Source organism: Euleptes europaea, chromosome 13, assembly GCF_029931775.1.
Source record: "Euleptes europaea isolate rEulEur1 chromosome 13, rEulEur1.hap1, whole genome shotgun sequence".
NCBI classification, from domain to species: domain Eukaryota; kingdom Metazoa; phylum Chordata; class Lepidosauria; order Squamata; family Sphaerodactylidae; genus Euleptes; species Euleptes europaea.
Window position 1 is genome coordinate 58,180,312 of NC_079324.1, and position 13,628 is coordinate 58,193,939.

At 46.5% G+C, this 13,628-nt stretch overlaps 1 protein-coding gene across 1 annotated transcript in view; it reads right to left on the minus strand.

Moving 5' to 3' along the window:
* The window catches only part of TMEM132C (transmembrane protein 132C), a 201,691-nt gene that overhangs the window by 48,289 nt on the left and 139,774 nt on the right, over positions 1 to 13,628 (minus strand). Inside the window, exon 4 of the mRNA XM_056859083.1 lies at positions 1,952 to 2,138. Within this exon, the coding sequence (XP_056715061.1) occupies positions 1,952 to 2,138 (187 nt within the window). The remainder of the gene's footprint in view (positions 1 to 1,951; positions 2,139 to 13,628) is intronic.

The window sequence follows — 13,628 nt, forward strand, 5'->3', positions numbered from 1 at the left end:
AGCCAGCCCTGTGCCATGCATGGCTTGGCTGAGAATTGTCTGTGCTGTGCTGCTTGCCAGAGTTATGTGACTCCTTCTGCACATGGTACGGGGAGAGGGCTAACCCATGCTTGGGACCTGGGTGGTCCTCTTGGGCCATCATCCACAGAGGACATTTCCTTAATGGTCAAGTGGCCCCTTGAATCCTGGGCTGTATGAACTCATAACCTTAGTACAAAGACATCCTTTATATGCCCATTAGTAGAACCACATATCTTAACCTGGATAGCCCGTCTGATTGCATCAGGTGTTGGAACCTATGCAGGGTTGGCCCTGGCTAGTATTTGGATGAGAGACCAAGGTTGTGATGTGGAGGCAGGCAATTGGCAAACCACCTCTGAACATCTCTTGCACTGAAAACCCTACGGGTTAGTCATAAGTCAGCTGTGACTTAGGCAGATGATGAGAGGGAGGGCATCTTGGCCATCTTCTGGTCACTAGGGGTGTGGAGGGGGGAGGTAGTTGTGAATTTCCTGCATTGTGCAGGGGGTTGGACTTGATGGCCCTGGTGGTCCCTTCCAACACTATGATTCTGTGACCACAAAACGCAGCTTGAATTCTACTTGCAAGACAATTGTAGTTGCATCCCTGATAAAGTTGGCGTCAAGACAGAAGAACCATTTCGATTTTTGCTACCTCTGGGTGATCCTGGGGGTCAGTGTTCAGTATTTTTCTGCAGAAGCCTAGCTCATTTCGTCCTCATAACACCAGCTGTAGCTTGTTCCATCGACAGGTCTGGCTGTCAAGGTCACTAATTCACACCACTCCCAATTAACTGAGCAAGAACCTATGTGTGAAGACGAGAGGGGTGAGATCTCTCATCTCCTCTGGGAGCCTTCTTCTGGTTCAGACTGGTTTACGCCATCTAGAGACTTCTCCCCAATGTCCATCCTGATTGGGAGTTGAGAGTCACCTGTCCTAGGTTCACTTTTCTATAAGTTCGACTATGCCTGGTAGTAGCTAAGCTTCCTTCATACCTATTTCAGCATGTCACTCTGTCGCTTTGAAGAACATCTTTAGTTTTAGCCAGCTCGGTGACCTTGGGAGCCAGCGTGGTGTAGTGGTTAAGTGTGGTGGACTCTAATCTGGAGAAGCGGGTTTGTTTCCCCACAACTCCACATGAAGCCTGCTGGGTGACCTTGGGCCAGTCACAGTTCTCTCAGAACTCTCTCAGCCCCTCCTACCTCACAAGGTGTCTGTCGTGGGGAGGGGAAGGTGATTGTAAGCTGGTTTGAGTCTCCCTTAAGTTGTAGAGAAAGTCGGCATATAAAAACCAACTCCTCCTCCTCCTCCTTCTTCTTCTTCGTTTATCATGTAACAACTTAGTAAGTATTATGTAGCCAGCTAGATTTATTATTTTATTATTGCTGTTTGCCTGTTGACTATGTAACTTTTATTTTATCCTTTTTTGAACTTTTTTAACAATAAAGCTTTTTAAGCTACATTGTTTGAGTTCACTGGACTGACCCAGTCACTGGACTGTTCAGTCACTCTACCAACCCAAAAACAGGGTAGGGTCTCTGTCTTCATAGGTGGGTACTGGGTTGCCAAGGCTTTCTTCATCACTGGCAGGAGGTTTTGGGAGCAGAGCATGAGGAGGGTGGGGTTTGGGGAGGGGAGGGACTTCAATGCCATAGAGTCCAATTGCCAAAGCGGCCATTTTCTCCAGGTAAACTGATCCCTATTGGTTGGAGATCAGTTGTAATAGCAGGAGATCTCCAGCTAGTACCTGGAGGTTGGCAACCCTAGTCGGGACACTATTTCTGAACCTCACTTCTTCCCTCTGTTAATGATATAGCTCACCAGACTGCTGTTTGGAGGAAAGAGATTTGGATTGGATCTCCACACAAAAACAACCACAGACGAACAGCAACAGAAACTGAGAGTTGTTTATGCACATAAACTCTCTTACCATTGCCAGAGGAACAATCCCCACAAGATCCTTTTGGCAAATGAAGATTTCCGAGAGGGCCGTGTCGGTTGTCCTCTTCCGGGGATATTCCACCTGCCAAGTGATCGGCTGGGTCCCCGAAAGGCTGCTGAAGCTGGCGATTTCGAAGTTCAACTGCACCACCTCACTGAAGAGATCGTTGCTGTTCCTGGAAGGGAGAAGGGGTGGGAAAGAGAAAGGAGAGAAAGCATTAGACCAGACAGAGTGGCAACCAATGCATACTCAGCCCATTGGCAATAGGGAACAATCAGCACAGAGAGTAAATGTTACTCAGTTCAGTTGTTGAATGGACTTGCTGTGCTCCTCTGGTCAGGTCAGCAGTCATGTTTTAAATAATGTAGTGGGGAAGAATAGGGTTGCCAACCTCCAGGTACTAGCTGGAGATCTCCTGCTATTACAGCTGATCTCCAGCCGACAGAGATCAGCGATGTTCAGTTGTTGTTTGCCATTGCCTGCCTCCATGTGGGCTGAGAGGGTCCTGAGAGAACTGTGACTAGCCCAAAGTCACCTAGCAGGCTTCATGTGGAGTAGTGGGGAATCGAACCCAATTAACCAGGTTAGAGTCCGCCGCTCATGTGGAGGAGTGGGGAATTAAACCCGGTTCCCCAGATTAGAGTCTGCTGCTCATGTGGAGGAGTGGGGAATCGAACCCGGTTCTCCAGATTAGAGTCCGCCGCTCAAGTGGAGGAGTGGGTAATCGAACCCGGTTCCCCAGATTAGAGTCTGCTGCTCATGTGGAGGAGTGGGGAATCGAACCCGGTTCCCCAGATTAGAGTCTGCCACTCATGTGGAGGAGTGGGGAATCAAACCCGGTTCCCCAGATTAGAGTCTGCTGCTCATGTGGAGGAGTGGGGAATCAAACCCGGTTCCCCAGATTAGAGTCTGCTGCTCATGTGGAGGAGTGGGGAATCGAACCCGGTTCTCCAGATTAGAGTCCGCCGCTCAAGTGGAGGAGTGGGTAATTGAACCCGGTTCCCCAGATTAGAGTCTGCTGCTCATGTGGAGGAGTGGGGAAGCAAACCCGGTTCCCCAGATTAGAGTCTGCTGCTCATGTGAAGGAGTGGGGAATCGAACCCGGTTCCCCAGAATAGAGTCTGCTGCTCATGTGGAGGAGTGAGGAATCGAACCCGGTTCTCCAGATTAGAGTCTGCCACTCATGTGGAGGAGTGGGGAATCGAACTCGGTTCCCCAGATTAGAGTCTGCCGCTCATGTGGAGGAGTGGGGAATCGAACCCATTTTTCCAGATTAGAGTCCACCACTCTTAAACACTACACCACGCTGGCTCTCACAGCAACCAGTGTAGCTGTTTCAAAATGGGAAACGTATGCTCCTGACAATAAGTGGGCTGCTGTATTCTGGACCAACTGAAATAACTGGGTTGTCTTCAAGGGCAGCCCCTTGTAGAGTTCATCGCAATAATCCAGCTGTCAGGTTACAGAAGCATTTGGGGCTTGTCTTGGAGCATTTGTGTACACTGAAAGGAATAGTTGGGACCGGGGAACAACAACGACATAGCTTTTTGCTGTTTTGGAAATCAACAGGAAAAAAGATGAGATTTTTTGGGGGGTAGCGGCGGTGTCCATTAGCAATCTGAATCTGGGGATTCATGAACACATGGACACATGAAGCTGCCTTCTACTGAATCAGACCCTTGGTCCATCAAAGTCAGTGCTGTCCACTCAGACCGGCAGCGGCTCTCCAGGGTCTCAGGCAGGGGTCTTTCACATCACCTACTTGCCCAATCCCTTTAACTGGAGATGCAGGGGATTGAACCTGGGACCTTCTGATTCAGCTGAGATTCCTCTCCACCACAAAGTGGGATGCCGTATGGCTTTGAACTTTACAAACGTCTCCTCTTTCCACTCTGAGAGATTTCCAGAATGGGATCTTGAGTCTACCTGCAGGAGAATGTCAAACATGTACAGCTACGTATTTTTTGAAACATGATCTAATGCATGGCATGTGTATTTTTTTCTCCCCTACTCAGAAATATGGGGCACTCTATATCCCAAACCACAAAAGGCAGATGTTTGATCACTGCTTGCACGGGAAGGCTGGGAGAATTTACTCCCTGCCGCTTCTCTTCTGAGTAATGCAGCCGCTGCAAATTCACACCGCTTTCAAGCACCTTTAAATTGCCCTCCAAGAGCATCTGTTCCCCCCTTCCTACTTTCCCCATAACAGCGGCTGAGATAGATCAAGAGCTAGGAAAGCAAACTCTTAGAATAAATACACCTTCAGAGACAAATAACCCCTTATTCTACATCAGCTCTAATGTTTTAAGAATTCTCAGCCGAAAAAGCAGCCCACAAGCATACAGCATTTGGAAATGTTTGGTAGCTGGAACCCACAGAACAAAAAATAAAGTAGTAGAAGAGTTGGTTTTTATATGCTGACTTTCTCTACCACTTAAGGAAGAATCAAACCAGCTTACAATCACCTTCCCTTCTCTTCCCCACAACAGAAACCTGTGACTGGGGATTGGGAGGCCCAGGTTCAAATCCCCACTGTGTCATGAATCTCATTGGGTTCAGCTTCTTTATGTTTCTGCTTGTTAGGCAATGAAGAAGAGCTGGTTTTTATACCCGATTTTCTCTACCTTTCAGGGGTCTCAAACTGGCTTACGATCACCTTCCCTTCCCCTCCCCACAACAGTCACCTTGTGAGGTAGGCGGGGCTGAGAGAGTTCTGAGAGAACTGGGACTGGCCCAAGGTCACCCAGCAGGCTTCATGTGGAGTTGTGGGGAAACAAACCCGCTTCTCCAGATTAGGGTCCACCACACTTAACCACTACACCACGCTGGCTCCCAGCTGAACCTAGAACCTTCTGCATGTAGGGTACATGCACTGGCACTGAGCCACAGTGTCTTTCACTACTAATAATTCTGATGCTTTATATAGAGTCAGATGGAGCATTAGCCAGTAATACCTGCCCTAACTGGTGGTATCTTTCCAAGATCTCTGGTGAAGAATATTTTAGCAGTGCCTTCTGCATTACACTGCTTTAACTGCAGACACCAGGGACAGAACCAGAGAACTCCTGCATGCAAACCATAACCTCTACCACTGAGATATAGCGCATCCCGTAATCCTGTATGCTGATGTTTCAGGTATAAAGCCAACCATACTTACTGGAAGCATGGAAAACGATTCTACTTCTCTCTCCTGCTTCAAAGCTAGAGGAGATCCGCTGCTTTCGCAGTTCTCCCAGGAGATAAAAAGGCTATTTGCAAATCTTTTGCCTTCAGCGATCGCCGCCTCCACCGACGGTTTGCTTTCTCTTTTTGATTTCAGTTTGACTGAATGCTGTGGCTTCTAAACCCTTAGAATGCAGAGCATAAAACAAGTCGTCTTGAGAGAACTAAGTCCCCGTCCCTGTTTGGGCGAGGTTCTCCCTCAACTATGACTTTTGAGAAGTCAGTTTGCTAGTTAGCATTCATCCGGTGTGGAAAATCTCCTTGCAGCTGTAGAAGAAAACAACCCAGGATTTTCCCGGGCAGGCGAGAGCAACAGTTGAAGAGCCTTAAAGCTTTAGAGAAGGGCTCTGTTTAAGAAAAGAAGAAGAAAGAAAACCTCTTCAGGAACTCTTAAGAAAGGTATCTGCTTTCTGTGGGGAAAACTGCACGCACAGTAGTCTACAAAAATTCAGAAATAAAAACGAAAACCATGGACAATTACTAATGCATTGATTTCCCTTTGGAATCAAGATCAAGTGGTTAATAGTGCAATCCTACACAGAGTTCCAGTTGAAGTTAATGGGTTTAGAAGGACTGAACATTTAAGATTATACTGTTAGCACATAAGCCCACGGCCAGCCTACAAATGGCTTCGGATAGCATCTAACTCCCATGTTGACGTAACTTGGGGAGATGCCAGCATTATGTGGAGATAGACTGGGCATCTAAGGCTTAGGTCTACACTGTTGAAATCTCAAAATCTGGAGTAAAAATCATATATAGAGAATTGCAGATGTATCTCCAGTACTAGCCATTGAGATACAACAGAAACACGGAAGACAGGAAATGGGTGAATGAACTGATATTTTCCTCTTATTGAAAACTCTTTTTGACCAAGAGGGTTATCCAATTAACAGAAAAGCTGTGCTTTCCTGCCGCTGGGGGTCACCTTTTCCTAAATACAGAGTAATTCCACTATAAGAGCAGGCTATTTTTTTTTTAATTGCCAATTTTAGACAGAGGCAATTTAAAATGGCAGAATTAATTACAGCCCCGGCAGTCTGATGATGGCTATCCAGAGGGATAACCAGTTTGTTGATGACCCCAATTCTGATGTGGAGTCAGAGGTCTCACCTCTTTGGGGAACTGACAGAAAAGCACTGGGTGACCAAGAGTAGGCAGCATGCCACACACACACACACACACACAATCACAGAGACAGAGAGACAGAGACAGATGGATTTTCATAGAATCATAGAGGGACTACACAGTTCCCAAAGGGAACTCTCAGCTTGTAGAAATCAGCTGAAGGGTGATTTCATTTCAGCCTACGGTTGCCAGGTCCCTCTTCAGTTTATCCACTTTATCATGTAACAACTAAGTTACATGATAACTTATCATGTAGCCGGCTAGATTTATTATTTTATTATTGCTGTTTGCCTGTTGACTGTGTAACTTTTATTTTATCCTTTTTTGAACTTTTCTAACAATAAAGCTTTTTAAGCTACACTGTTTGAGTTCACTGGACTGACCCAGCGCTGTTCAGTCACTCTACCAACCCAAAAACGGGGTAGGGTCTCTGTCTTCATAGGTGGGTACTGGGTTGCCAGGTCCCTCTTTGCAACTGATGGGAGGTTTTTGGAGCGGAGCCTGAGGAGGGCGGGGTCTGAGGAGGGGAGGGACTTCAATGCCATAGAGTCCAATGGCCATTTTCTCCAGGTGAACTGATCTCTAATGGCTGGAGATCAGTTGTAATAGCAGGAGATCTGCTAGTACCTGGAGGTTAAGGAATCAAAATAATGCACTTGTATAGCTAACAATAAAAGCTCAGACTCAAACTGAAATGCAATTAGGTCTATTCAAAGGAACAACCTTAATTATAAGAATAAATACGTGCTCAAAGAGCAAAAGACAAAAATCAAACAAAATTCACAGTTACAGTATCCTAAAGGTAAGTATAAGTATACAATTTCTCTAAAAGGTAAGTCGAGGTATAATAGGCCAAAAGTCCAAACATCCAACTGGTAAGTATGCACAGGCAACGGAGTAGTTATAAACCGCAATGGGCTTCCGGTAAAGTCCCCATTTCATATTCTTTTTTCAAGCTTCAAATGTTTCCGTGTGCCAATAACCCTTATGGGAAAAGAAGCTTGTAAGCTTGCAATTAAATATGGACAGCTTTGGTAAAGCGTACCTGGAGGTTGGCGACCCTATTTCAGCTCCTTCTCTGCTTATACACACTTGAGGCTGCGGGGAATTGTGCTAGATGGGGCATGGGCTGGAGTTGGCAACCATCACGCAACAGGCAAAGGGCCCTTCCAGAGAGAGCAAGGAGCAGTTGATGTTCCCTAAGAGACAGGCAGCATCAGTAGCATTCAGGCAGCTGCTCTTCCCCATCTCAAATTACATCTTCAATCGTCCACCTCCGCCCTGAAACTTGTAAGATGTAACTTCACTTGGCATTCAATCCTGTATCTATTTTCTGTAGACGTCTGCCCCCCACCCCCACCCCAGACAATGGTCAGGGCTTCAGCGCTCGGCATCAATCTTTGCCAGTGCCTGAGACAAGCGGAAGCAAAAGGAATTATGCCAAAGAAGCAAATAGATCTTTTTTTCTTTTTTAAAAAAAAACGCTTGCTGACTCGCCAGATTTATAACTAGCAAAGTTGCTAAAAAACAATCAGAGATAAGCAAAGCTGCTAAAAACAATCAGGAAACACAATCAGATTCTTTTTAAATAAAAAAAAAATCTATATGCAATGAAACCATGCAACATCAGCAGGGCTAACTTTGGAACACCAGCTCAAAATAATTGCTGTGGCTCAGTGGTAGAGCATCCGCTTGGCATGCAGAAGGTCCCAGGTTCAATCCCTGGCATCTCCAGTTAAAGGGACTAGGCAAGGAGGTGATGTGAAAGACCTCTAACTGAGACCCTGGAGAGACTTGGAGAGGGGCTGTGGCTCAGAGGTAGAGTATCTGCTTGGCATGCCGAAGGTCCCAGGTTCAATCCCTCACATCTCTAGTTAAAGGGACTAGGCCAGTAGGTGATGTGAAAGACCCCTGCCTGAGGTCCTGGACAGCTGCTGCCAGTCTGAGTAGGCAATACTGACTTTGATGAACCATGGGTCTGATTCAGTATAAGGCAGCTTCATGTGTTCTTTCTAATTGCCAGGAGAAAAAGTATAAGTGGTCCTCCTCTGGTAAATTATACCTGCCCAGTGGCAAAGGCCAATGCAGGTAGTCCACCAGCAGGCAAGCTAGAAATGGAAAGACAAGAAGAAGAAGAGCTGGTTTTTATATGCCAATTTCCTCTGCCACTTAAGGGGGACTCAAACCAGCTTGCAATCACCTTCCCTTCCCCTCCCCACAACAGCCACCCTGTGAGGTAGATGAGGCTGAGAGAGCATGACTGGCCCAAGGTCACCCATCTGGCTTCATGTGTAGGAGTGGGGAAACAAATCCAGTTCACCAGATTAGCGTCCGCAGCTCATGTGGAGTAGTGGGGAATCAAACCCGGTTCTCCAGATCAGAGTCCACCACTTCAAACCACTGCTCTTAACCATGACACCACGCTGGCTCTCTGAAGGCAGGCAGGGAGCTGGGAGACCAGGAGTTAAGGACCAGAAGGCTGGAAGTACAGAGGGACGTTGAGGTATCCTCCTCTGGTCTCAAACCCAGGCTGAGAGAAATCAGCAGGTCTGAGTGTTCAGAGTGCCAGTGTGGTGTAGTTGAGTGTCTGATTAGGACCAGGGACCTGAGTTCAGATCTCTACTCAGGATCATCACTCTCTCTCAGCCCATCCCACCTAACAAGGTGTCGTTAACCAATGAGGGAACAGAGAACTGTACATGCTACCCTGAGCTCCCTGGAGGAACACTGGACTACTAAAAAGGCAAATGCGATCTTGCACCATATCAACAAAAGTCTAGTGTCCAGATCTCGAGAAGTGACAGTATCACTTTGCTCTGGTTAGACCTCACCTAGAGTATCATGTTCAGTTTGGGCCACTGCAATTTAAGAAGGACGTAGACAAGCTGGAATGTGTCCAGAGGAGGGCAACAAAGATGGCGAGGGGTCTGGAGACCAAGTCCTATGAGGAAAGGTTGAAGGAGCTGGGTATGTTTAGCCTGAAGAGGAGAAGACTGAGAAGGGGATATGATCACCATCTCCAAGTGCTAGAGGGGCTGTCATATAGAGGATGGTGCTGAGTTGTTTTCTGTTGCCCCAGAAGGTCAGACCAGAACCAACGGGTTGAAATTAAATCAAAAGAGTTTTCATCTAGACATTAGGAAGAACTTTCTAACAGTTAGAGCAGTTCCTCGGTGGAACAGGCTTCCTCGGGAGGTGGTAAGTGCTCCTTCCCTGGAGGTTTTTAAGAAGAGGCTAGATGGCCTTCTGTCAGCAATGCTTTACTGCTTTACTTTATTGTCAGCAATGGAGCCTTAGGCACATCATGAGACGGAGGACATCTTGGCCATCTTCTGGGCATGGAGTAGGGGTCACTGGAGGTGTGTGTGGGGGAGGTAGTTGTGAATTTCCTGAATTGTGTACGGGATTGGACTAGATGACCCTGGTGATCCCTTCCAACTCTATGATTTATGGTTCTATAATTCAACTAGACAGATTGCTCAGTAACACCAGGGTCCCCTGATTGGGTCTTCCAGGACAGGAGGATTCTAGTGCTGATATAAAACTAAGTACTGATTTTCCAAGTTTTTTCCCCACTGCACCAACTGCTTTTGGGCCCTTTTTTGTTCTTGCAAAAGTGAGCCCATCCAAATGTTGAGCAATCGCCCAATGTACAACGCACATGTCAGCCAGCCCTGAGGAGATGCCAACCGATCTGCAAAGATGGCATTTGGATTTATACTGTCTGCTGTGGTCTACTGCTAAGAAAAATGGCATGCCATCATTCCATCGTCCATCATGACTGATAGCAGATACCAGGTTTGTGAAACTACAGGAGAGCGTCATCCGTATGGCTCACAGACACCAGGGGGGGGGGGAAAGCAGCTGCAATGTTTCAAGGCCGTCAACTGGAAGTGACAACATCCTAAGATTAAATGGCTGGTGAGAAATGCATGCTCCAACTCAGGTGACAAGCACGCTTTGGTGATAAACTGGGACAAAAGCAGAACTTCTTCCAAATCATAGAATCAGGAGGGGCCATGCAGGCCACCTAGTCCAACCCCCTGCTTAATGCAGGATCAGCCTACAGCATCCCTTACAAGTGATGTCCAGCCTCTGCTTGAAGACTGCCAGTGAGGGGGAGCTCACCGCCTCCCCAGGTAGCTGATTCCACTGTCGAACAACTCTTACTGTAAAAAAAAAAAAATCTTCCTTCCGCAGGATCGCGTCTATGTAGGGAAAGTAGGGCTGATTGAAAGTTACCACAATAGCAAGCAAAGGGGATTTTTGCAAAGTTCCTGTGGGAGCATTTTTGGGGGTAGAGGTCCCAATTTTTTAGGGTAGCTTTCAGGGACTCTCCTTGCACGAACCCCAAAGTTTGGTGAAGATTGGGTCAGGGGATCCGGTGTTATGGGCTCTGGAGAGGTCGGCCCTTCCTCCTCCATAGACAAGCATTAGCCGATTAGCGAACGAACAGAGAATCTGACTCTTACCTTCCTGCTTGCGTATGGAGGCGGGAGGGGGTGACCTCTTCCAGACCCCATAACTTTGGAACCCCAGACCCAATCTTCACCAAACTTAAGGGTTCTTGCAGGGAGAGTCCCTGCAAGCTACCCTGCAGCTTTGGGGGCCCTACCTCAAAAAATGCCCCCCCAAGAGCTTCACAAAGCCTGGGGAGAACCCAAAAAAGCTGGGAAATTATCCATTTTTTGGGGAATGGCCAATTTGGCTTTGGCTTTCCCCCCAGGTTTTGGAATTTGGTAAACCTGAACCAAAAAATTTTTCCGGCTTATTTTTGGTTTGGGTTTATTGATATGCACAGCCCTAATCTTAACCACTAAAAGCCCCGTGGTGCAGAGTGGTAAGCTGCAGTGCAGTCCAAGCTCTGCTCACGACCCGAGTTCGATCCCGACGGAAGTTGGTTTCAGGTAGCCGGCTCAAGGTTGACTCAGCCTTCCATCCTTCTGAGGTCGGTAAATGGAGTACCCAGCTTGCTGGGGGTAAAGGGAAGATGACTGGGGAAGGCAACGGCAAACCACCCCATAAACAAAGTCTGCCTAAGAAACGTCGGGATGTGATGTCACCCCATGGGACAGGAATGACCTGGTGCTTGCACAGGGGACCTCTACCTTACCTTAATCTTAACCACTACACCATGCTGGCTCTTTACTGGTCTAGAAGTAGCAACGCAACCGACTTGGCATAAGGCAGCTTCATCTCTACAAATAGCAAGAAACCTCACACTGAAAACAGACCACCTTTCGAGGCCTTTAGCAGAAAAGCTCTTACTGATCCTTTTTTTCCAAGTAGAGAAAATAAAATTACTAAGAAAGGTACCGAAGGCTGAGATAATTTAGGAAGAATTTTTTTAAAAAAAGAACTCATCATGAACCCAGCTTTTCCTCTGAAAAGCAATTTTCATATTGTTTGTGTTTGCCCTTGGAAACGCAGTTCTAAAATCACAGGAGTTGGAGAAAAGAAAATAGACCTCCTTCAATTGCAGTACACCAAGAAATAAGGTGCAATTCAGTTACAATGTTCATTCCCCATCAGCAGCACCCCCAGTCTGGTCTACTCGAGGAACACAATTTTGGTCATAACTCTCTACAAGGTGCTCAAAGCCCCATCTTAAAACCCAAAGCATTAACCTTTAAAAAATACTAACACTGCAAAATTGTGCAACTCTGTGTTGGAAGGAACATGGGAAGAAGAAGAAGAAGAAGAAGAAGAAGAAGAAGAAGAAGAAGAAGAAGAAGAAGAAGAAGAAGAGGAAGAAGAAGAAGAAGAAGAAGAAGAAGAAGAAGAAGAAGAGGAGGAGGAGGAGGAGGAGGAGGAGGAGGAGGAGGAGGAGTTGGTTTTTATATGCCGACTTTCTCTACCACTTAAGGGAGACTCAAACCGGATTACAATCACTTTCCCTTCCCCTCCCCACAACAGACACCCTGTGAGGTAGGTGAAGCTGAGAGAGCTCGAAGAGAGCTGTGACTAGCCCAAGGCCACCCAGCTGGCTTCATGTGGAGGAGTGGGGAAACAACTCCAGTTCACCAGATTAGCCTCCACCGCTCATGTGGAGGAGTGGGGAATCAAACCTGGTTCTCCAGATCAGAGTCCACCGCTCCAAACCATCGCTCTTAACCACTACATCACACTGGCTCCCAAGAAGAAGAAGAAGAAGAAGATGAAGAAGAGAAGGAGGAGGAAAAGTTGGTATTTATACCCAGCTTTCCTCTACCTTTAAAAAGACTCAAAATAGCACCCATGTCAAAAAGGAAATGCAGATGCAAGAGAGCATGAGAAGAGTGGGAAGAGGAAATTGTGGCAACCAGCGTGAAAATTAAACACACACCCTCCTTCCCCTTCTCAGTTCTATTTTTAAATATATATATATTTATATTACAGGAGGGAAAACCCAACCGTCTGTAATTATTGATGCATCTTGCTGGGAAGTGCAAAAATATTTGTGACAAGCCAAAGAATATCAGAGGTGCAAATGGAAAAGCCTTTCTCTGTAAGCTTGGCTGGCAACCAGTATTGGGAGAGAAACCGAAAATGTGGAGAGAAAATGCAGAGTGTTGGCACTACTGCCCTCTCTTCGTTTTCCAGTCTGTAGTACAAACTGGAGTTAAAAGAGAAAGTGCCAAGGCAGGACTGCAGCTGAGCATCAAGAAGACAAAAGTGATGACTACAGGAGAATTATACAACTTTTAGGTTGACAATGAGGAAATTGAAAGTGTTGAAGACTTTCTATTCCTTGGCCCCATCATCAACCAAAAGGGAGACTGCAGCCAAGAAATCACTAGGAGATTGAGACTGGGAAGGGCAGCCATGAAGGAGATAGAAAAGATTCTGAAGTGTAAGGATGTGTCACTGGCATCCAAGATCAAGTTAATTCATGCCATCGTATTCCCTATTACTATGTATGGGTGTGAAAGCTGGACATTGAAGAAAGCTGATAGGAAGAAAATAGACTCCTTTGAAATGTGGTGTTGGAGGAGAGTGTTATGGGTACCGTGGACTGCCCAAAAAACAAATCAGTGGGTTATAGATCAAATGAAGCCTGAACTGACACTAGAAGCTAAAACAGAGGCTATCGTATTTGGGTCACATTCTGAGAAGACAAGAGTCACTGGAAAAGACAGGCATGCTAGGAAAAGTTGAGGGCAGCAAGAGAAGAGGAAGACCCAACAAGAGATGGATTGACTCAATAAAGGAAGCCATCACCCTCAATTTGCAAGATCTAAGCAAGGCTGTCAAAGATAGGACATTTTGGAGGACATTGATTCATAGGGTCGCCATGAGTCGGAAGCGACTTGACGACACTTAACACACACAG